At 39.9% G+C, this 26,040-nt stretch overlaps 1 protein-coding gene across 1 annotated transcript in view; it reads right to left on the reverse strand.

Annotated features, from left to right (window-relative positions):
• Nucleotides 1-4,130: 4,130 nt before the first annotated feature.
• The window catches only part of LOC108804770 (bifunctional protein GlmU-like), a 49,637-nt gene continuing 27,727 nt past the window's right edge, over nt 4,131-26,040 (reverse strand). The window contains exons 3-4 of the mRNA XM_018576645.1: nt 7,334-7,516; nt 4,131-4,813 (exon numbers count right to left, since the gene is read on the reverse strand). Of these exons, the coding sequence (XP_018432147.1) occupies nt 4,553-4,813; nt 7,334-7,516 (444 nt within the window). The 3' untranslated portion in view covers nt 4,131-4,552. The remainder of the gene's footprint in view (nt 4,814-7,333; nt 7,517-26,040) is intronic.

A 26,040-nucleotide genomic window follows, 5' to 3' on the forward strand; every position in this document is an offset into this window, starting at 1 on the left:
GTGACTCACCTCCCCTTCTGCCGCCTGTTACTATGGACTGGGAAGCCCGTCGGCAGTGTTCTAACACCGGGACCCTGCACTGCCCCATATTGCAGGACCGGACCCCACTGAGGCTGTGGGGGTGCCCAGGACCGGACGCTACTGGGCCCCACCACAGCCTCAGGCCCCAGTGCGGCGGCACTGCCCGCAGCGGCGGTAGTTCCGTCACTGGGCTGATTTACCACAGGCAAATAGGGCGTTCACTTTGCAAAGGGAATTTGCACTTTGCAAAGGAATATTACTAGGGATGCACCGATACCGGTATTTCAGTATCAAGTACGAGTACCGGAAGTGCCATTCAGGGAGCCAGGCCGTGTGTAATGACTCGCCACCTGGCTTCCTGATACCGGAAGTATCGGGCTAGGCATCAGAGCATTTGGACGAGTACTCGCCCAAATGCTCAGCATCGGCACCGATACTAGTGTCGGTATCGGTGCATCCCTAAATATTACCATAAAGTAGTGAATGTGGTGAAGCTTTGCTGACTACCATCATCCAATCAAGATAAAATATTGTTTTTTTATTTTCCTTTCTGGTGATTGGGTATTATTTGCACAGTGGATTCTCATCCCATTCTCTAAGCTAAGAGAAAATTCCCTTTGCAAAGTGAACACTCTTTATGCCTTTAGTAAATCGATCGCAATGATACCATCACTGTGCTACACCAAATCTGTAGGCATCCATGGCCTACAGATTTAGAGGTTTAGAAAAATGTGGGAGAAGATCTGTAAGTAGTGGCAGAGTTTTGTAGGAAGAATATTAAATGTTTGGGTGAAAGAAGGGGAATGCCTAAAGTATATCATAAAATGTACTTTATACAGATATTTACCTTTAAGAGAGGTGTTAGATTTCACTTTTCCTGCAAGTGATTTAATGTCTGCTACACACTTTAGACCAGAGCATTATACTGTATTACAACATTACACTGTTTCAATAAAAAGAACTTCTTATCCAGATATCAAATGACTGGGATGATAAAGGCATGTCTGTGTATTTGTGGTCCTGCCACAAGTCTGGAGTGTGTTGCCCTTTAATATCTGAAGTCTGGTGAACTTTTCCTGTCAGTTCATTTTCACTTGTATCTAAGCTGCTCTGTGACTATTTTGGGGTTCTGCCCGCACCAATTTGTGCTGGTGCATCCATCTGCAATAGCTGTACTGATTCTAGCACTTCAGTCCCTGTTCCTGCATTTGTTTGTATAGCCTAATCTCACTTTTTTTGGCAACACTTCTGATCCTGTCCCTTTGCTCTGTACTGGTTCACTGTCTGTTCCTGTCTGTGGTCATCCACAGGGCAGCCATCAGAAATTTTGGGGCCCCTTACACGGCTTTAGGCCAGGCCTCCCTGCACTGCGCCCCCCCCTCCGCCCCCCTACATCCAACTAGGCAATGCTGTGGGCCTCATAATGCTGCACAAGTCCATCTGCAAGTTTAGCAGCTCTGATGAAGATCAGCAGCTCCAAGTCCCTAAACTCTGGTAAGAGCCATTTACTATCAACTGGCATGAGGTGCTTGCCTTCTTACTCATAAGAGATAACTTAAAATGAACAAAACTGAATTTATTTTAAATAAAAGTCTTATTGTACATGGGGATATGTGTGTATCCTAGAATGAACAGCAGGTCACACAACACATTTCAAGTAAAGGCTGTATATCTCTTCTGTGATATACCTTAACTTACGTATTTGTAAATGGTTAACCCTGCCTTACTGGCCCTTTAAAGCTGCAGAGGACCTGAAGTGACCACAGAGAAGAGGTCTATTTAATAAAGTGTTTTTGAAAAATCTGGGTCACAGCTAGAAGTGAAGTCTTTATTTATTGAAAGCTCTTCATTTTTCAATTGACATGAATGGAGATGTTTTAAATTGGCACTTTTCACCCTTTATTAAATAAATCTAGCAGAGCAAAACCATTACGCCAGATTTACATTAATGACAATTTATTACCTAAACCTACTAATGTTCTGCCTGTAGAGTACAATTAATCAAAATCAAAAGTATTGTTTACAGTATACACATTAAAAAAATACTTTATTTGTGCGCATATATACATGTATCATTGTGTGCAGCATAAAATTATAAGTGCAGATATATTGCTTCTAATTATTTAGAATTTCTTCTGTTTTATGAATTTCCCCAACCTGCAGAGATTTAGTTATATACTACTTGTTTTCTATACTTCTGTCTTAATAAAGACATAATGCTTTTTGCCTTTGTCCAAGAAAAGAATTTCCTGACATTCAACAATATCTCTTTTCAATAAGAAAATGTCTTTACTCTAACATTCACTCTATGTAAGAAAAGGGTGAATATTACCTTACCTGCAAATTAATCTGACATTCCTTCAACCTATTTTTTAATGCACTCCACTGGAAATGCAGTGATTGTCTATGGAGAGTGCCAAACCTGGGTTTTTAATATGAGCAATTCAATGTTTTTTTTTTTTAACAATAACTGCTTGGCTTTGCCAACTAAAATGATTTGCACACCATTTGATGCACATATGAAGCCTTTATTTAGTCATTTGTTTTTAATAATTCTCTGAGCATATTTTTTAATAGAAAGTAGATAAATGGACACAAATGCAAAATAATAACATTAATAAACTATTTGGTACTATTTATCTGAATACAAAGCACCTAAACATTAATAGGTTTACACACGTATGTTGGCCTTGTATGGTCAACAAGCAAGCGCATATATTTTATATGTTCTAGTAATGTGCTCTAATTTCAAAATTTGCAATTCACTTGTGAAAAAAAAACAACTAATTAACCTAACACTAATTACTTACCTACTTTATTAACTGCCTTAATTAAAGCACAAACCAATTGACTATTCAACTAACCTATCATTACCTGATATATTAGTTCATTTTTTAAAATAATTGCATTCATTTGAAACTTTTTTTTTGTTTTCTTTGTTACTTTTTAGTGCGAGGGGGGTCAATGTCTCTTGAAGGTTACAGAACCTCCTCTTAGCTACTTCAGCCACGCATTAACTTCATCATTTTATGTTTTCTCACAGAAAATTATGATAGAAATTAGTGGTTTTTCCAAAATCCCTCCACTGATCCTTAATAATGTACTGTATTTTAAAAGAAATGTACATGGCAGTGAAACTTCATTGAAAGCTTTTGAAATGCGGAAGAGTTAGTACCTCTGTAAGGTTACTAATAGAGAGGCATTTCACTTATTGCCCCGGTGACAACTAGTAAATTGGTCAAGGTTTGATAATTTGCTAAATTCATCACAAATGTTCTGAACTCAAAATCTGAACACAAATCATGGAGGGCTGCTATACAAGCTAAAGTCTTCTGATGAAGGGGCGTGCCCCTGAAACGCGTAGACCAACGCGTAGACCAACTGAACTCACAGGGGCAGAGGACCTTTGATTTGTTTCACCATGTGAGACTCCCATTGTCAGAGTTTCATACTTCATCTCTTGCATGCCTTATATCGATCAACCTTTTTGTGAGTAGAATTTCAGCTGTGTGCCGTTCAAATAAATAACTGTTTTACACTATGGAGGCGCTCTGTTTTATCTTTTGTTTCCCACAAGCTAAAGTCACCTGAATGGTGCAGGAAATAAAAAACAGCTGTGAGGGATTTTTGCAATGTAAAAAAAGATCCCCCCCCCATTGTTAATCCCCCCCACACCCTCACATAGACAACTCTAGCACAAAACTACTGTGACACCTTAAGCAACATTCATGGAGTTTTTTTAATAAAAAACGCTTCCTGTGACTTATGTCTCCACTATTAGGCCTGTTGGTGTTGCCATCAAAGTGTGGAGCCCCTTAACAATTTTTACCCATCCATAATAATGAACTATTTCCAGTTTTATGATTATATGTATTATTGTTAATACCAAATATATCAAACATTCATGTTCCTTAAGTATATACCACATCTAAAGTAATTATATTTATACAATGTGACATATTATGAAGAACTAGTAGAAATTTTCTTCCAGGATTTACTAGGTTACCACAGCTGTTAACCTTTAATAAGAGGGTAGTTTGTACTCGTAAACAGTAAACTGCAGGACCGGAAAGTACAGCATAACAGCTCTTGCTTTAAATCCAAGTCACGCATATCAGATAACTGCTCCTCTGCGCTTGTTCACTCTGTCCCTCCCAATTAGTGTTCTAGTAACCATATAAAGATGAGCAAACAGTACATTCATTAGCCCTCTGAGCAATTGTGGCTGTCCTATACCCTCTCTGGGGCAATCAGTCTCATAAAATCTCAGCAGAACGGCTGGCAAGAGAAGAAAAATCCCCAAACATTAAAGGCAGCCTGGGTTGATAAACAGCGGAAATTAATGACAAGACATTTAAAGAATTTATTGAGATGATTTTGCCGTGTGTATTTCATACATGACTGATTATGTTGTGAGTGATCAGATGGTTAAAATCAATACAATAATGCAAAGAGCAGTCTAAGGACATGCTCTGAAACAAATTGATATCATTCAGTGGCTGGGAAGGAAAAATGGTAAATAATTTAGAAGCTAGGCAAAGGTAGTGTTTTCCTTTCGAGGACTAATGACGAGTTCTGGGAAGCCCGTGCGTTCATCCATCTCCCGAGTGAATTGAAGGTCACTGAGTTCCCCAATCACTATCTCAACAGTTGTGAAGACCTCCAGATCTCCCATAGCATGGCCACCGATGGTCCTTCCTTCTTTATCAGACAGGGAGATGTGCAAGTGAGCATGCTCATTTAGTGTTCCAACCAAAGAAACAATTTCTAATTTTTCATTTAAATGGATTATCTTAAAAACAAAACAGAAAAAAAACATATTTAAAAATGAATAATGCATGCCTCTGTTCAACAGCAGAGATTTATAAATAAATAATAATGCAACCAGTAGGAAAAATAAGAAAATGTTCTGCACAATTGATTTCACTTATGGTGACATTTCTGTTAAATTTACCTCTAATTGACTAATTTATTTGGACGAGAATGTCCTGAGCAACATTTCTCATCTTAGGATGCATCTTAGACTGAGATTTTTTTCTTAGGTGAAATTTTGGAGACATATATTAGAATCAGTTAGAGGCAACCAGCAACCGTAATGTGAAAAGTGCAATAGTCCAGAGCAATGATTCAGAAATAATCTCTTAGATTATGTGACTTCAGTTAATTGAAACCTGGTTTCTAGAGGTTACTGCTACTGAAGGTTGATGACACTATTTGTTAATTTTTAAACCAGTATGACTAATCAGAAATGGTGAACAAATAGGAGATTAGAGCATATCTAAACTTAAGAACAAAAAAAATGTCAAAGGTTTATGATACTGAGTGCATCAGGAAACTAACAGGGTTATTCACACAAGGGTGAAGAGTTTGGAGAAGACAGGAGAAGTGAACAATCTAGGACAACATAGCTGATTTGGAAAGATTCTCCATTCAGCTCACTTTCCAGTTCAGCTATTTTGGCCTAGATTGTTCCCTTCTCCTGCCTTCTCCAAACTCTTCACCCTTTTCTGAATAACCCTGTAACAGTGGCGTCACAAGGGGGGTGCGGCCCGCACCCGGGTGACACCATCGGAGGGGTGACACCAAAATGACTTATTTTGGTGTCACCCCCCCTCTGAAAAGTCGGGCGCTCGGTCATGGACCGAATGCCCGACAGTATCAGGAGAGAGGAGGGGACCCGGCGGCATACCTTATCCCGCCGGGTGCGCGATGACATCAGCGCGTGCGCGATGACATCATCGCGCACACGAGTGGTGACGTCACGCGCATGCGTGATGATGTCTCGGCAGGGTGACACTCGGACACCGCTCCGGGTGTCACCCAGCCTCGGGACGCCCCTGCCCTGTAAATGTCATCCAGTTACAGTTTACATTACAATACTGCCACTGATATTCAGAGAGATAGATCTTAGTAACCTAGTAAAGTTGACTGTCAGTGCAGTAAGGAGCATTTGCCTATCTATCTTAGCAATGTAGATTTACTGCCCTCTGAACTTCTGCTACAGACTGAAATTATCCCTGTATGCCTAATGAAGTCTCAAATGCCAGAGTTTCACTACTGTAAAAACCTTATAGGAGGGTTCAGATTTGTAGCTTTACAAAAAAAGGTTAACAAAGGTAGAGTTTAAAGAAGTTTGTATTAGGGTTTAAGAGTAAGTGTGTGCACAATCATTATTAATTTTATCATAATATAAAATATAATTATGGTTATTAATAATAGCACTACTTTTACTTTTATCCCCAGGTTTTCTCCCTTGCAGTGTATACCTTGTAGATCACTTTAATTTTTACGCTCTTGGCATAGCACTGACTGGCAGAGAAACACCAGGCTGCACAAAGTATGCCAAGACAAGGTGAAAATTGAAATTCCAAAACTAACAGTTTATGCGCTTTACCATGCTCTGGTAGTGGTTGGCTAAAGCATACCAAACCAAAGCAGTACACTTCACCACTCATGCAAACACTGCAACAGGAAAAACCCATTTTGTAGTCTGGAACCTGCATGAATATGATGTGTTGCTAGTTACCAACCTGGTGACCCTGGCCACCCTCGGCTACCATTGGCCTAGGAGCAAATTCAGCCCTGGTGATTTATGCACTTTTTACTTAGCCATAGCTGGCCATCATTAGGATGTAATTTTCTGGCATAGTACAGTAAAAGAAAATGATCACCTACTTGCCTTCTACAAAGTGCAGCAATTTTTTTATTCACCATTAACCATTGAAGGAATGCCATTAGCACCTTCTATGGTATCCCTGGTTAAAGGTGAATATAGTAGTCCACACCAAATCTAATTATAATTTGCTCCATCTACCTGCCTATCCTGTATAATATTGAACATATTAACAAAACAGCCATTCTTCTGGAAAATCATAAAAAATAAAGCGAAAGACATAAATGTAGCCCTCATGTCTTCCAGAACCATTATACAGTAATTCTATTCAACAGCCGGAGCTTAGAAGGAAAATGTATGCCAAGTAATTGAGAGGACGAGTGCAAGGAGAGTTATTTCCTTTGTGACATAAGAAATATTCTACATATTTTACCATTTCAGCACCACCAATGTCTTTAATTAAAGATTATATCAAATTAAAGATGACAGGACACCTTCAGGGGAAATGCATTTGATTCTCTGCATTGCTGGAGCAAAATACAAAGAACAGATTTTAGGAACAGCTTGTAGTGTGGCACCAAAATCTTATAATTACATAATTAGGAACAGTACACTTCTCTTGAAACACTCCACGGCCATCTTGCTGTATCTATGCATGACTTAAAGTGATCCAGTATATCAAGCAGACCTGTCAGGTACCTCATTGCTATTCACCGCATCTGCATTAGCCAGTCTAAGTGTTGCTTTGGTGACACTGCCCACACATGTAATAACAAACGGAGCTCTCAGTTCCTTCTCTTGCACAAATTTAAACAATGATGTGACTATTTCTTCTCCTGGTCCCAAGCGTAGGGCATACACTGACAGAGAGCTGGGTCCCCCCTGAGTGAAAGAAGAGAAAAGAGATAATTGTTTTTGTATTTGTCAGAAAAGAATACCTCATGCATATCAAGGCAGAACATTAGATATGAATGGGAAATGCAATCTAAGTTTGGTTCAAATGTACAAAATTGTATTTCATATTTTCTTGATTTTAAAGCAGATCTGAAGTGGAAAATTGACTTTAGCACTCTCACTCTCTCTTGATGCTCTCATGAAATATAAAATAAAAGTTGTGACCCTTGCTGAAGCCTTTTTTTGCTGGAGCAGGATCCCTTCAGGTCTAGCCAGCCACAGCTTCATTGTGGGTCTCTGTTGTGGCTGAGCAGCCAATCTGATGTTTTCCTTCACACAGAACATATTGTTGGCTGTGGTTAAAGAACCAGAATTGCCAGAGAAAGTAGCCCATTCAAGCAAATAGATACGTATTTCAGAACTCTCATTTTTATTTCTTCAAGGAGACCTAAAGTCAAATTCTGCTTTTTTTTTTTTTTCCAATAATTTTTTATTTGTTTTGAGTTAAATGCTTATAACAGTGATCACACTTTCACATTCAGTGTGTATTAAAACGCAGTATCAAATAAAGGTTACAAACTCAAGTTTCCATGATATAATGGTACAGTCAAACAGTGCAGTCCTCAAGGACTACCTTCCATTGGTATAAGTACTACAAACATTGTTACGAAAACTTCGGGACCAAGGTTCAGAGGCTAAGTATGAAGTGGTTGGTTCCAACTAGGTAAAAGGAATGGGAAAGGAAGGGGATATATGGGGAGCGGTCGGGATAGGAGACAGGATCTACATTTTGTGAACGCTTCCGTTATTGAGATATCAAAGGATCAAGGATTCCATATCAAAGGAGGGAGGATGGTATGACTCAATCCATGGTTCCCACAGTTTACGAAATGATACCAAAGCATCCCTTTGGAGAACAGTAAGTTTTTCAAAGAGGTAGTGAAGTGTGGAGCGCATGGGGAACACCAGAACGGGAGGCTGACCTCCTAACTAAGAATTGAACAATCTAAATAAACCGGAGAATATTATCATAATGTGAACATTGTGGATGTCCCTAAAGGTTGTATTAGGTACATATGAGTGTCCTGGTTGACACCAGAAACAGTAAGGCTAAACTATTCGCCATAAGTATATACCCTTTAACCTGTTAAATAATGCAATTTGGAGCTAAAAAAGAAAATAAACAGTAACGAGAATCCGAACAGTTCTATGCATGCGCTCTCAGTCAAATTCTGCTTTAAAAGAAATCTTTACTTATTTCTTTTGTAATTTTGTTAAGAACCAGTACCGCAAAAAATATTGTATTCAGATATCTGTACTGTTGATACAGATAGTGACAACATTGATTATATTCCCTTTTTTGCATCATCTATATTTCTCTACACATTTATATGCAGACTTACCTGTCCACCAGAAGTGACAGGGTTTAGGACAAACTATGACACTGCCTGTGATACTTAAAGTGGAACTACAAAATGTTATCTTTTACAGCCAAAGAAGGTGCCCTCTTAGCCTCAATTTGGATTGCATTGCCATGGTGTTGCGCATGTGATCAGCTATGGCGCCAGCCATTTGTTTGGTTGAGAACTGGAAGAAGCACATACCAACACCTTGAGAGTTGGCATGCCTTGGAAGTAATTGTTCTGGGAGACATTAATATTGTGGGTCCAGCTCTGATTTAACCAGTTGCAACAACAGTTTGAAGTAATATAAAACACGTAAATAAAAGGTAGAACCTCTGGCAGTTTATCCAAAAACAAGTTTGGTAAACAACTGGCATTTATCAGCAAAGCGGTTAAATAGTACTTAAAATGATTTTAGGTGGAATTTATTTCATTTTTTATTTAAGTTTTTTGAAGTGGTGTTTTAATCTTTTTCTATTGTCTATATACTTTTTATTATTTACAAATAAACATTTCATAGAGAGTTCCACCATGGTATACATTTTGCTCAGTATTATGGGGACCACAGCAGTAGCTTTTTCCATGTAGAATATCTCTAGAATTGGAATTAAACTGTGAGTATAATTTGAGCTTCAGCTATCCAGCACAGTAAGCAACAGGCTTTTTCTCAGGAAAGCAACAAAAATTAGTCTGGTAGTGAAGTGAAAAGAAACAGGCTTTTTCTCACGAAAGCAAAAAAATTAGTCTGGTAGTGAAGTGAAAAGAAACCTAGAGCGCCACCTGCTATCTGAAAACAATTAATATTAAATATTTATTTCTATTAAACTGAATAAGTCACATTAGATGTATTTTATTTTTTTAAGTCATGTAGCAGAATAAATAAATCAAATGCATACAAAACTCTGTATAATACCTGTAAAAAACGAATACATAAAACACAATATTTTTATAGAGAATTTATATAGCGCCAACAGTTTGCGCAGCACTTTACAACATCAATGCAAGAGGGTTAGGAGGGCCCTGCTTGTGAGATCTTACAAACTAGTAAGTACCATTCCCACCAATGTGTTAAGTTCAATTTACCATAATATTCTGTAGTTTAAACTTAATGTCTTGTAGCCATTCCGAGAAAAGCTTTCTAAGCAGGGCTGCAGCTTTTTTTGCCATTTAAGAAATGCTCCCCAGTTTTCCTTCTACATTTCGTACATTTAATACCTCCAGTAGACTGTAATGTGTGCAACAGGTGTGTGGTTATTATTTTTCTTTGTTGAGCGTGCATGTTTACAGCTGGGAAAGGAGAGAAGGGATAGGGCAGTCAGATACCCCTGGCATCGACCTAATGTCATGCAATAAAGGTTGGGAGATCAATGGCGATAGTTTTAGTGGAATAAGAGTGATGTTTTACCATAAGGCCCCCTTCACACTGAGCATCCTTGTAATATCCCCCCATTATTTCCCTGCAACCCCTATCCTAACAATCTGTATACGTCTATCTGCTATCTCAACACTAACCCTCCCTGTCAACATTTATCCTCCCTCTAACCTTATCACTAACCCTTCCAGTAACCCCAACACATATGCACACTGTAACACTAACATTAATCCTCCCTGTAACCCCCAACACTAATACACCCTGTAATCCCCAACCCTAATGATAACCTTCTCTGTATTCCCAACACCAACCTGCCCCATAAACCCAACAGGAATACTAACCTCCCTGTAACACTAACAGTCTTTTATGCAGATTCCTTAGAGCTATGTCCATTTCCATTTTGGATTATCAAGTTTTAAGACCAAAGCCCTGACAATATGATATATTAGGTGCAAAAGCAGGTATTTGTATAGTGTCTGGGCACAGAGCCGGCCTTAGGCCTTTAGGCGCCCAGTGCGAGAAAGCTTTACAGCGCCCCTCAGTGACCACACCCCTAAGTGGCCACACCCTTTAGTGGCCACACCCCCGGATCACAACCATTTTTCCCAATATCTGCACCATTTAAAGACTCCTATTTTGTTAAGCCGTAAAGAAACATATTAAAAAGTATGATAAAAATTAAACTTTTATTCAAAGGTATTAAACTTGTAGGCACAATATAGGTATTCTTATCAAATAAAACAACAGAAGGTAAACAATAAATGACAAACTAAAATAGAGTCTATAAAAATAAAGTGTCAGGCTGTCATGCCGATCCCTTTTTTCAAGTAAGTGCATCTAGAAAAGTAAAAATAGAAAACAGAACACAAAACCCAGACTACTTGTAAAATGAATGAATTACTATATGTCCGAATATACGAAAAATGTATTCAGGCACATAATAATTTGTTTGAGAATGTGCGGCGGCCATGTTGGCCACTGGCGTGTTCTGTGAATGCGTGCCACCATCTTGGAGGCAGGGAGCATGATGTTACAGGACGTCATGCATGCCTGGCGTCAGGTGACGTCACACGCCCATATTGGCCCCACCATCTTGGTGTATACCTAGATATACACCAAGATGGCGGCGCCCAACACCTGCCTCCAGAACACGGCAGTGGCTGAATCTAAAATAGCATAAAAAAAGTGTTTTGTTTGATGAAACAAATGAAAACGTTTTTAGTTTTCGTTCATTTCATCTGAAATGAATTTTTAGTCTTCGCACATGTCTAATAACGCACGTTTGTGTGTGTGTGTGTGTGTGTGTGTGTGTGAGGGGGGAGGGCTGTTTTCACTTTTTTAAAACCATTTTTTAAAAATGTTATTATTTTTTTTCATAATTTTCTATTTTTTTATTTATTTATTTTTTACTGTTGGGGGGGCTTCGGGAAATATTAGGGGTCCAAACAGACCCCTGACATTTCCCTTTTAAAATAGAAAAGAAATTGAGGACACCAAATCCTCAATTTCTTTTTCAGCAGCCTCAGCACTCAATGAATGGGAAGCACTGAGTACAGAGGCTTCCCATTCATATTTACTATCAGCATAGTAATGACATAGTACACATAGTACTATCACATAGTACTATGTGTCCCCAGTTATTTACAAACACTGGAGTGATCAGACGATCGCTCCAGTGCTTGTCCTTCTCACACGGAGGATCGGTCAATATCAATGATATTTACAGATCCCCGCTCTGCCACGCACAGAGCTGCTGTCATCCTAAAACTGACAGGATGACAGCGGCTCCGATCTCCTACCCGCTCAGCCATCCTGACAGCTGCGGGCGGGGCTTCTCTCCCCCTCACCGCTCCGCCATCCTGACAGCAGGCAGCGGTCCCTCCTGCGCCCCCCCTGAAGTGGGGGGGGGCGGATGAGGGAGCGCTGTCATATCGGATGGCCAGCGGTACCAAGCAGAATAGGTGAGCCGAATGCCGCTCAGCAGCATTCCGCCATTCACTCACTGCCATTCGGCCCCTATGAGAATAGGGGCAAACGGCAGCGAGCGAGCTGCCCGAGCTTCGGCTCAGCTGATCCAGATGTTTGATCGGCTGAGTCGAAGTCCCCCTGCAGAGTATGTTCAGCTGACCGAAGGCAGCCGATATACAGCTGAAATCAGACGTACTGAGCTGGAGTGAATAGTCGAATGTTGTTCGGCTCACTTCACTTTGAATGGGTTATTCACTCGGCTGCCTTTGGCAGCTTTGTGAATAACCCCCATTGATTTACTAAAGGCAACTTGTCTGTTTACATTGCAAGGGAATTTTCATTTGGGTTAGGGAATGTGGTGAAATTTCACTTTGCAAAGAAAATCCAATCGCGTGCAAGGAAAATGAAAAAAACTATATTTGTACTTGCACATGATTGGACAACGGAAGTTAGCACAGCATCACCTCATTAACTAGACTTAGGGAAATTCCCTTGCAAAGTGAACAACCTGTTTGCCTTTAGTAAATCAACCCCAGTGTCTGCATATAGAAGCATTTGAAAAGCAATAGATTTAAAATATCCATTCTTTGCTGTTAACAATCTGAGACACTATTAATATCCAAGTTATATATCTAGAAAAGAGCTGACCTTAGGAACAGCAGTATACTAATCCAACTGTAGAACACTAAAATCCATTCCACAAGATAAAAAACAAGAAAAATTATTTTCTAAGAAAAATACATTGAGCCTGAACAGGCTGCCTCTGGCAGATAACTCTAATATCTTATAAGGAATGGCAACCAGGAGCTGGTTGCTGTTTAGTATGTAATTAGATATGCGATAAGAATCAAAATAAATCTATATGAACAGTTTGAAAAATGCTATGCAGATAAGATAAGCTTTTTTAGCATTAAGTTTCCTAGCTGCCCTGAGCTCCAAGCGCTGCCTGTGAGTTACCCTGCTGGGAGACAGGAAGAAGTGTTGACTCATCTTTGCTCTACTGAGGTTTTATACTTTGCTAACTTAATTTATCTGGTTGTTGCTACTTTTGTTGCCTGAAGAATCTTATTTTGCTCTTTAGTTGCTAACCTTGGTGCTGAAAATTAAAACTTCACACAAGTAGCAGATTGCTTACGGAAGTGTTAATGGTTATTAATAACACTTTCAGAAACACAGTATAGTTTTATGACTTTACCGATATTAAAAAACAGGAATGTTTGCCCCCAAAATGTTACTTAGATTATGAAACTCAATGGCATCCAGTCCTTTCTGGGTGAAGGACTTCCTTAGAAATGTTATGTGGGTTGTCCATTCACAGTATACACAAGCTAATTCTATTCTCTTCAGTCTATATACTGAAGCAACCCTATACAGCATGTCACTTTATCCTTTCACACCCTGAAGAAAATGCGGAGTTGTGCCACTTCCTGTCCACCAGAGAATCACTAACCCTGCCTAATCTAATACATATATACATTTCCTCTTCTGTGTGTCTGTATCTCTGAAGCCTCTCACTACACTCTTTCCTCTCTGGTGTTCCTGTGTCTCAGCAGTCTCTTCTTTTCCCTTTCCTCTACTGTGTGCCGTTGTCTCTTTAGTTTCTCCCTCCCCTTTGCTCTTCTGTGTGACTATGTCCTTGCTGTCTCTTACGCCCCTTACCTTAGAGTGCACCTGTGTCTCTGAAGCCTCTCACTACCTTCTTTCCTCTCCAGTGTGCCTATGTCTCTGCAGTCTCTTACTCTCTCTTTCCTCTACCCTGTGCCTGTGTCTCTTCAGTCTCCTCCTCCCCTTTGCTCTTCTGTGTGCCTATGCCTCTGCAGTCTCTCACTCTTCCCTTACTTTAGAGCAGGGGTCCTCAAACTTTTTAAACAGGGGGCCGGTCAACTGTCCCTCAGACTGTTGGGGGGCCGGACTATAGTTTGAAAAAAAAATTAACGAATTCCAATGCCCACTGCACATATCTTATTTATAGTGCAATAAACAATACAGTATTGAAAATGAAGAACAACTGTAATTAACATAAACTTAATAGTATTTCAATGGGAAGTATGGGCCTGCTTTTGACTAATGAGATGGTGAATGTCAGGTTCCATATTTGTCACTGCTAGTCGTAACAAGTGATGCAAGTGTTCATCAGTTAGTCTGGATCTGGTTGGAGATTTCAGATGTTTCATTCTGGAAAAAGTCTGTTCACAGACATAGGTACTGCCAAAAGATGGTTGTCATTTTGAGTGCATGGTTCATGAGATTAAGATATGTCACCGAGGGGAGAGATGCATAGAAATTAGTAAGGCCGCTTGACTTGAAAACGTCTTTCAGAGAATCGCAATTCTGTAGTTCGGCCAATTCCATTTACATGTTAAAGTTAATGTTGATTTGAGACACATGTTAATAGCCGGATTTGTAAGATCTTATTGGAAACTAATAAAAACTTTGAAATCAATTCCATTTGGTAAATTGGATCTACAGTTTCAATGTCAACAGAAAATGGGTTTCTGAAAAGCTGTATGTCCTGGAGTTGGAGTTGGAGCTCTTTAAATCTAATTTGAAACTCCTTTTGCAACATTTGCAATGAATCCACACATATTTTGTTTGGGAATGCAACTGCTGGTTTTTCCACCAACAGGCTTTGCATTGTGGGGAGATGGCAGAAGTTTTCTTCCTTCACTTGTTTAATGAGGAGGTCTAATTTGACTTCAAATGCTTTCACGTGTGAATGCATTTCACAGATGAGTTTCCCCTTTACTTGAAGTTGCACATTTAAACTATTGAGTAGCTCTGTTACATCTGTCAGAAAGGCAGGGTGCCATTTCCATTCGGCATCTTTGAGTACAGGTACTTCTTTGTTTTTTGAAAGCATAAAAGCAGAAACCTGTGGAAGTAAGTCATAAAATAGTTTCAAAACTCTCCCACGACTTAGCCAACGGACTTCTGTGTGGTACAGAATATCTTCATAGGCAACATTTAGCTCAGACAAAAATTCCTGAAACTGTCTGTGGTTTAGTGCATGATGTAGTTAACACAAGATACCACAGTTTTCATGACACAGTCCCACTTCAATGATTTACAACACAGCGCTTGTTGGTGGATGAGGCAGTGTATGGCTATTGGATGCGAATGGTTGTGTTTGTCCATCTGATGGTTAATGCGTGCAACCACTCCTTTCATACACCCCACCATGCTAGGAGCACCATCAGTTGTCACACTGGCTAGTTTAGCCCAGTCTAGCTCCAAATCATTCACAGTTTGGCAAACCTTTTCATAGATATCCTCTCCTGTTGTTGTTCCTTTGATACTTTTTAGTGCAGCAATCTCCTCTGTGACTTCGAAATATTCATTTGTCCCACGAATGAAAATTAGCAGTTGTGCAGAATCACGAACATCATTGTTTTCGTCGAGTGCCAACGAAAAATAGCAAAGTTTTTTTGAGGCGTTTTTCAAATGCTGATGCAAATTGTCCCCCATTTCTTCAATCCGTCGCGTAACTGTAGGTCCTGAAAGACTCACTGAACTAAATAAATCAGCCTTCTCCGGACAGATCTCTTTGGTAACAGAAAGAAGGCATTCTTTAACAAATTCACCCTCCACGAATGGTCGGCCAGTGCGCGCTATTAGCTTGGCAACTTGAAAACTTGCTCGCAGTTATACAATATTTAGCTGCTTCTGCTTCACAAAAGTATTTTGCTGAGTTGTCAATCCATTTTTCAGTTTTAATATTTTATCTTTTCTCACTTGCCCGACCAAACAATCATACTTATCTTTATGATGAGTTTCGTAGTGTCGACGCAGATTGTATTCCTTGAACACAGACACTAAATTCTGGCATATCAGACAAACAGCTCTTTCCTTGTACTGCATGAAGAAGTAATCGTAAGTCCACTGTTCTTTGAATATCCTGCACTCAAAGTACATTTTTCTTTTTCTTGACATAATTGTTTCCTAGGGATTCAAAATTGCTATTGGTAAAATACCAATAAATACTGCGCTACAAAAATAATATACCAGTAATAACAACTTTGCTTATATAGAGACATCCTGAGAAATTCAATAATAGCATTTTATTCAAAGCAAACATATGACATATCCTATATTCATCACCGCATCATGAGGCCAGTACAGAATCACAGCAGGATGAGGCCCCTACAGAATCACAGCAACATGAGGCCAGTACAGAATCACAGCAACATGAGGCCAGTACAGAATCATAGCAACATGAGGCCAGTACAGAATCATAGCAACATGAGGCCAGTACAGAATTACAGCAACATGAGGCCAGTACAGAATCATAGCAGCATGAGGCGAGTACAGAATCATAGCAACATGAGGCGAGTACACAATCATGAGGCCAGTACAGAATCAGAGCAACATGAGGCCAGTACAGAATCATAGCAACATGAGGCCAGCACAGAATCACAGCAGGATGAGCCCCTCACCAGGTCATAGCAGGATGAGCCCGTCAACAGGTCACAGCAGGATGAGCCCCCCACCAGGTCACAGCAGGATGAGCCCCCCACCAGGTCACAGCAGGATGAGCCCCCCACCAAGTCACAGCATAATGAGGCCTGGACCAGAACTTTGAGAGAGAGAACCTGTGCCAGCCTAGCCGGATCCCAGCTGAGTGAGCACATGTACAGTACAGTGGTGGACATAAGCAACTAAAGCCTTATGCAATATTATATATTGCATAAGGCTTTATATTCTTTGGCTCCCTCCCTGGCCTCTCACCTCCAATGCACTTCCAAAGCACCTGCACAGGCAAACTTGTGAAGAAGAATGTTTATTACCTTTCTGGTCAATATCTAGTGGAGATTCACAGGCTGTGCAAAACTCCCGCATGCAGTCTCCTCCGCGGCTCTACACTGCTAACACAGCTCCCTGCTGACTCCTCCCTCTTCTCCTGTGCACAGCAGCAAAGAATGGCAGATGCCGGCCGCTGTGCAGGTTATCAGAGCTCTTTGACAGCTGGGGGAGGGGATGGCTGTAAGTCAGACATAGTCCCGTGGATAGGAGCGAGGGATGTGGTCACTGGTGCAGATGCTGTATATTGCGGCCAGGTCACTTACCCGATCCTCCTCGTTTCTGCTCTGCATGATGGACGGGCCGGGTAAATGACTTTAGCGGGCCTTATTCGGCCCGCGGGCCGTAGTTTGAGGATCCCTGCTTTAGAGTGCACATATGTCTCTGAAGCCTCTCACTCTCCCTTCCCTCTATTCTGTGCATGTGTCTTTGCAGTTTATCATCAATTCATACCTAGGCAAGGTGCACATGGAAGGGCTTTACAAAATACAAAAACAAAAATTTCCCAGCTCACTCACCAGCCATCCTACAAAAAAAATACACTGTCTAACTAATGGAGTTAAAAACAGAGGCAGTATGACTTCGACATATTTTGCATAGGTTGTGCAACTAAAACCTCTGTTTTTAACCCTAGTAGTTAGACCGTGTATTTTTTTGCAGGATGGCTGGTTGGTTAGCGTGCTGGGAAATGTTTGTTTTTGTACTTTGTAAAGCCCTTCCATGTGCACCTTGCTTTAATTATACACAGGGGGCTTCAGCTGCCATTGTGATGTGTGGGGCTTCTGGTGTGTCCTTGTGCCTTTAGGAGAGGCAAACCTGCACCCAATTTATCCTTTGCTATGTATGTTCCAAGATGGAGGCTCTTATAGATTAGAGTAAGGACCGCACTACACAGGGGGGCCTTGACGAGGCAGTGTGGCTTCCACATATTTTGCAAATGTGCAACTAAAACTTCTGTTTTTAACCCTAGTAGTTAGACAGGTTGTTTTTTTTTTGCAGGCTGGCTGGTGAGTGTGCTGGGAATTTGTGTTTGTGTACTGTGTAAAGCCCTTCCGTGTGCATCATGCTTAAAGCTAGTTATGAATTGATGAGTGCATTTGCCATTTGTTTCATCTGTAGTCTTTCATTCCCCCTACCTCTCCAGCGTGCCTGTGTTTCTGCAGCCTCTCACTCTCTCTTTCTTCTACTCTGTGCCTGTGCCTCTGCAGTCTTTCACTCCCCCTTTCCTTTTTTGTGTGCCTGTGTCTCTGAAGTCTATAACTGCCCTTCCTTCTCTTCATGTGCCTGTGTTTCTGAAGCCTTTCCCTCCCCATTTCCTCTTCTGTTTACCTGTGTGACATGTCCCAGTAGCCTCTCATTCCCTCTTTCATCTTCTGTGTACCTGTGACACTGCAGCTTTTCACTCCCGCTTTTCCCTACTCTGTGCCTGTGTCTCTTCAGTCTCTCCCTCTTTCATCTTCTGTGTACTTGTGTTCCTGTGTAATCTGTGTCTGTGACTCTAGTAGCCTCTTACTACCCATTTCCTCTACTCTGTGCCTGTGTCTCTGCAGTCTCTCACTCTCTCTTTCATTTTATGTGTACTTGTGTCCCTGTAGCCTCTCTCTCCCTCTTTCATCTTCTGTTTACTTGTGCCACTGCAACCTCTCACTCCCCCTTTCCTATAATCTGTGTATGTGCCCCTTACTACCCATTCTATCTACTCTGTGCCTGTGTCTCTGAACCCTCTCACTCCCTCTTTCATCTTCTATGTACCTGTGTCTCTACAGCCTCTCACAGTCCATGTACCCATTGCACTCTTTACCGCTAATCCATAGTAATAGGTTGGGTGCATCAGTAGTCGACGACTGGCCACCGTCTAAGTAGTGTAAAGAAATTATGGACACCGGCACTCCAAGATAGAATAACGTCTTTTTATTGACGTATCATGCAATAGTACACTTATTGCAACGTTTCGGGGTCACACAGGATCCCCTTCATCAGGCAGAACAAGTGAGTCACCCCGAAACGTTGCAATAAGTGTACTATTGCATGATACGTCAATAAAAAGACGTTATTCTATCTTGGAGTGCCGGTGTCCATAATTTCTACAGCCTCTCACTCCCTATCACTTTACTGGTGTGCTGTTTTCTTTGGAAGCTCAGGGCTCCTACTCCCATTGACATTAAAGTATATCTAAACAAATCTGTTTTTTTTACATTTTGGATAAAGTAGGCATGTATAGACACCATGTTTGAGAGATGTATTGTACAAACAAGGAGAGTTGCAGCAGGCATGCACAGTAATATACTAAATATAGGGTAAGTGGCTACTTTTGTGGGTTACAAAAATATGGCAAATGGTAGAGTACTAAATATAGGTAGGTAACAGAGGTGCCTTGTGTATCTTTCACATATTTTGCCATTGTATACAATACCTTTGTTTTCAAACTTTAAACTTATTAGACAAAGACTATGCCTAAAATGTGCACAACCTGACTACAAGAAATTGCATGCATGCTTTGACTATTACTGAAAAATTACATGCTAAATATATTATGTGCTACATATAGAGAATGACATAGCATGCACTGCTTACTATAATACACTGAACATTAATTAACCATTTATGCTGAGTTTGAGCTGGCATCTAAGCATTACACATTGTACAATTATCCTTTATGCATAGAGATTTCATTTCCATGCACCTGCCACACAGGAAGTTTCAGGTTCCATGTCTGAATCCTCCCAGGTCAGGGTAGAAATAGAAGAGGCTCTATGTAACACTGTCCTTTACACTGGGTTTATTAATGTGTTACTCTACACATATTTAATATGGAAAGGAACCAATACCAGAAGATAGACATGAATATTGGACTTGGACTTTTCTTTAGTATCTAAAGTGCCAGGAATAGTTGGACTTAGGGATAACAATTGTTTTTTTGACAACATTGATTTTGCTACCATATTACCCACTTCTCCTCATTGAGTTGTGTTGGCAAAATCTACACTTTCGGGCAAAATAACATTTGTAGGATAGATAGCTTACACGCGGGGAGGTTACTGGGGTGACCTTATCAGGCATTCAATGGCCCTTTCATTTTCCAGTCAGTGGACGGGAGGTGGGTTCTTGACCAGGCTATGCACCTAAACTGCCATGGAGAATAGTGAGGTTGTCAGCCTGGCTCTGCTAACTGGCATGGTTTCTTGGATAACAAGACTGGCATAAGAGACTTACGAATCTTTTGGCAAGTACAATCCATATATACAGTACATATTTTAACTGTGTGCTCAGCTGCTGCCTGAAGTTTTGCTTATAAAAAGTTATGAGAACATGGAGCTGTAAGCCTAACACCAAATATACATTTTACATGTTTTAGCTTTAAGTCTGTGCGTATCTGGTTGTGTGCAATGAAGCATTTCTGTTCTCTTTCTAATTTTATCCTATTATTGGTAATTTGAATGACCAATGAAGCTACATTTGGGCATACAATGCACCCTTCAATTGAATCTTAATCCAATACAATAAATATTAGGGAAACATTTAATTTCCTGTGAAATGGAGGCATGTTCTGTTTGTTACAATGGGTAAAGCAGAGCACAATTGGTAATAAAATGTATCTAAAACATCTCCTCATTTACAACCTATTTATCCATTCCACGTACAAGTGCCGTTTGTTTTAAAATGTTTAACTAAATAGATAGTTGTTGTCCCTTCAATCCCTCACTCTGTCTTTAGCTGCTGCCCAACTCACCCATGTTGTTAGTAATCCATAGCTAAATTGGATACACTGAATATGTTTTTAATGGGTTTTGTTCTAAATGAAAGCTCAAAGTCTATAGCCCTCTGTGACATTTAGCAGCATATTAATTGTCCCTTTCTGACAAAGTATACCAACAGAATTACAGACTTTTATTCACATGTATTGTGAGTATGAAACCAAATAAATGAGGACATTTTATAGCAGGCATCGGCCATGCCAAGGCAGCAGTAAAGTGCACTATACAGCATTATACTGTATATTATAACTAATATTAATATTTAATAACGGACTGTTGTAGGTGGGTCAACAATCTCTAACATCTCTACAGGAGCAGCAGTGCAAAGTGGAGTCTAACTAGTACCTCTACTACTGCATTTCCGGGATCTAACCCAAAATAATCTAGATGGATACAGAGTAGTTAAAAAAAAATGGACTGCACAGTGAAACGCTTGATGTAAGACATCTAATCTAAAATCTATGGTAACGATATATGGCTATACAGTAGATAATGTCACAGCTCTTTGTGAACTCTCTGTGTGCCAAATGGTAGGCATGTCCTCCCTTTACCATATGGAGTGTAAGAAGTCCCTGATCTTTAATATGAACCCCTGTACAGGATTATGGAGATCAATCTAATTCTATTATGAAGAGATTTCTAGAAAAAAGGTTACAAGGAGGACAAATTAAGAAAGACAAATATGTCATGTGATGTATCTTTTGGAATGCCCATGTGGTTTACAATATGTGGGTTGGACCACACAGGAATTAAAAGTAAGAATTGGTGAAAACATCAATAATATAAAAAATGGTTTTAAAAATCATAGCCTCTCTAGACATTTCAAACATTGTCATGCAAAAGATCCAAGTGGTTTAAAACTGATAGGCATTGACAGAGTATCTAAACATTGGAGGGGATCCAATTTAAAAATAAATATTTCACAAAATGAAACCAAATGGATTTATGCGTTACAAACCATGCATCCAGGGGGACTTAATGTGGAATTAGACCTAAATTGTTTTTTTAGCAAACGATTAGGTCTTAATTAGTTGCCATTTATGATTCCATGGTTGTATTTATTTATTCTCTCATTCATGACACTGTTTGTGATTATCAATTTTATTGGTACATTTCTATTTAAATATATACAATTATGGATGATGTATTAGTTTTATTGTTCAGTATTCTACATTTAGGTGTATTTTAGATTCTTTAGATTCTTTATAATCAATTTTGATTTAATTTTAATTCTAAGGAGTTTTAAGTGCTGTTATACCTTTGGCAATCCACTGCCTGCACGGCTAACATGTGAAGTCTTTTAGTGGCCTCTGGAGGCAATTAGCAATTAGATGATTCATCCTTGGGCTATATAAGGAAGCCCTAGCTATACCTCAGTATGTGAACCTTTCCTGGAAAAAGTCAAGGGACGAAATGCGTCAGAAAGGATTGGACACGTACTGAGGTTACACCATAGGTGAATAGCAGGTGGATTTCTGGTTCCGGTTTGCTTAGGTGGAATCGATTGATTGTTTGCTGCAAGGCGATTTCATTCTGGCTATCTTGTAAGTGTGTTTTATTGTTGCAATAAATTCAATTTTTTTTACGTACTTCCCCATTCGGCGCATTTATTCCTCTTCTATATTGGCTTTCTCCCCTCGCTGAGTGAGCGGCACCTGCCGTGTAATACGAAAAGGAGGATTTTGTTTAATCAGAAGAGTGATTATACCATACATGAAAGACACTCACCACAATTAGGTTTATTGACCATTGAGATATATGGTCATGAATCTCTGGTGAGTGTGTTCTCAGTTATCTTAACACATCGGGAGTCGGGAGCACTTTATTTCAGAGGATCATATTTCTGTTTGTATGACCACCGAAAAGTAAACTTTTCCTGAGAGGAGCATGACAATGCTGACTTCTCATTCTGCAAATGTTAGTTGCCTAGCTGTCATTCTGATTCTCTTGCTTCAATACCAACTTAGAACAAGTATACAGATAAGAACATTTGACCTTCCTGATCAGAATACTTGGTTTAGATAAGTGACTCAGAAAGCACTAAAGCCAGAGGTCAGTGTAATAGTCAAGCAAGTAGTGAGAAGAAGCTCAGGAATTGTGGTCCCTGTGTTTCTCTCTAGAAAGATAATATTTGACAATGAAAAGGTCCTAAGAACTATACTTGATTTTGTCTCTTCGTGATAATTCATCTATGTTTCTTTGTAACTTAATGGCCATCTCTGGACTTACCTAAACCCCACTCCCATCCATCCCACCTATTCAACAGCTGCAAAAAGTTACAACCCCTTTTTTATTCACCTACCTCCACTGTCACGTGTCTCTCTCAGGCACCTCTTGTGGGAGAAGATGCTATTGATCCACTGCTGCAGTCTGTGCCCACACTGGTCCCATCATTATGTCATCATCACATCACTGAAGTTGTAAAGTCTTCCCTCTGGGCAGCCAATGAAAAGTGTCTACAGCACCCAAGCAGTGATATGGACACCCAAAAAAGGACCCTCACAAGATTTGGGACCTGGCATGTCACATAACAATGGATTTAGGCGGGTATTTGGGGGTTTTAGATAGTTTTGGAGGAGGGGGTAAGGGTGAGGGGAGATTAGTGCCCAGACAACAGCTTTAAGATATGCATATACAAGATTGGAACTATTATGAAACAATTATAAGACAATATGGTAATATATGGACAGATCAGCAATTACGTTATAAATTCAGATGGTTGGAAATCAACTGGGTAGGTTGGTGATCCCTTTAATCTCTGTTGGTTAATGTAAGATAATACTAATCTGCTTCTGCTGTTCTATGAAATGCTCATCCCACACAAGTGGATGTATATGCCTGATAAGAATTATCTTCAAGATTTTGATTGTTCTTGATATGACAATTAGAATACTTTGTTCTCTGGACCTTTATTTCATATCGCCAGGCACACACCCATGTATACCAAGAGTTATGGAACAGTGAAATTCCTGTGTACTGTGGCTTACTAAAAAGACTCTGAAAGATCACAAAGAATATCAGAATGGAAAAAAACAACCCATATATCTGCACAAAGGTCAACAGCTAGCAAAAATAAAAATATATATTTATAAAAGTTAAAACAAAGATAAAAAATAGAAAATCCTGATCCAGCTAACAGTAGTTATCTACTTGTATGTTGAATTTTGTCCCAAATCACCATTCAGTTTTTTTTTCCTATAGCTTTTTAAAAGTGGATTTGGAAGGCTAAGAAAGCTGCAGCTTGTAAAATAAATACTCCATGTGAACATGTTGTCTCAAAGCAATGTCTAGTAACTCAGTAGACAACTCTACATTTGCTTTCCATTTAGGAATCTCTGACAACACTTATTCCCTGTCCATAAATCATGTGGCTGTAAGACAGCAGGTCATAGATCCACAGACATTCACCCACGCAAAAGCCTGAGCCTCTACTCCCTGGTCTTTGTTTATTTGTTTATTTGTTTTGGCTGGGTCTGCCGAGGAACTTTGCCCCGGTCAACATCGTGAACTTGAAACTTTTTTTTTCTCAAAGTCGTCACTTGTTTAGTGAGCACCAACTTAAACATCTACTCTTATTTCACTATTGAACTGAGAGTTCATCTAAATTCAAGAAGAAACTATTCATATTTCTGCCTGTATGTCAAGGATTAGCACTATTGAACGTGTTTTCTATTATCAGCTTGTCACTTTCTTTGCTTCATAATCTCTTTCTTTCTTGTGCTCATTGGCTTCCTATTGTGTTTTTTTCCCACTGCAAGTGTATTCTTTTTCCCCCTTGCCATTTTTGTTTCAAGACGTGCAAAGTTAAAAGGCCCAGCTCAGCCTGACCACCTGGACACAGCAATGGGGCTTTATCCTTGGACTGGCTCCCTGCCAGTTGCCAGCTGTGTCATTGTATGCATCCATCTTAGTTAATTCCATGCACTGGGATTGTACTGGTTCTGTTTACAACAACCTCTTGCCCCTCCTGTGTCCAATTCCAATTGTCCTTAACTCTCCTTGTTTAATACTGTTTTGCAAATTATTAAGCACTGGAAGTCCATTAATCACAGTTCACGTCCTGTGTAAGCCCACACAAGGTAGGGAAAAGAGGGGGAAGGGGAGGCACGTTCATAGCCCTGAAAGGGCTTGGACGGTGGTCCATTCAGATCCCTAACGAGATCATTACAGCTAACTAAATACAAACCTGACCTTGCGACCCTCTGGGAAATTACGTGGGCCCACTGCTAGACATTAATATGTATCCCATCTCTCCCAGTCCCTTGATAGGATGAACACTAACCCTGCGATCAAAAGAAATCTAATCACTGCTCTGATTGTAGTAAACCATGCCTGACAGAGAATTCCCTGGGATCTCAATAGCTACATCAGTGCCACCCCCCGTGTGCAACATTTGCCAGGCTCTACAGCAGCCAGCCAACTGCAAAGAGCCGCAGCTTTTCAGTTTATTTAACACAGTGTGTCTACTTTCACAGACCACCTGGTAGGCTCATTTTAACACGGCGCTAGTTCTACTCTCCCACAGCCAAGATGTTAAAAAAAATTATTTGACAAAAAAAATAAGTTGAATGGCACTTAAAAAAATGAATAAAAAACTGGTTTAGTTAAATGGTTCCCAGGAAGTTTTTCTATCAATATGTATATTATGCAGAAATCCAGTTATGTGAAAGTAATAAAGGACACAGGCATATTAGTAGAAAAGTAGAAACAATATTTCCATACAGATCCAGTAGATACAGGTACATGCGGACCTGTAGGACCTTCACATTCTTAATGAAATACATTGTTTTTCTCTACCACTTGCAGATCTAGCAAATGTATTGTATATAGATATTTAGTAACATGCCTGTTCTTAAATGTTCTAGTTTTTCCAGAGGATGTGTAAATACTGTTAAGACTGCCACATACATTAGATGGCAGTTGAACAGGCACAGTCCGGCCACCCTCATATTTTATGTCAGCTGATGGGTCTAAACATGAATGACTGAATCATATAACTGTTTATGTTCAGCTTATGCAGAGAGCTAGGGAGAAGTGCACTTTGGTCATTTTCAGAAATAGCTTAGCAATGGCAAAATAAAAGTGATTGGAAAAGTTATTTCAGCATGTCTGATCACTATTCCCCCAACATGCTTCAGCTGGCAAAGCCTTCTCCCAATAAATATTAAGAATGTCATCTGATCTTTGTGGAAACTTATAAACATTTATATATATATA

Source organism: Nanorana parkeri, unplaced genomic scaffold (genome assembly GCF_000935625.1).
Source record: "Nanorana parkeri isolate BGI_ZX_2015 unplaced genomic scaffold, ASM93562v1 scaffold72, whole genome shotgun sequence".
Lineage (NCBI taxonomy): Eukaryota > Metazoa > Chordata > Amphibia > Anura > Dicroglossidae > Nanorana > Nanorana parkeri.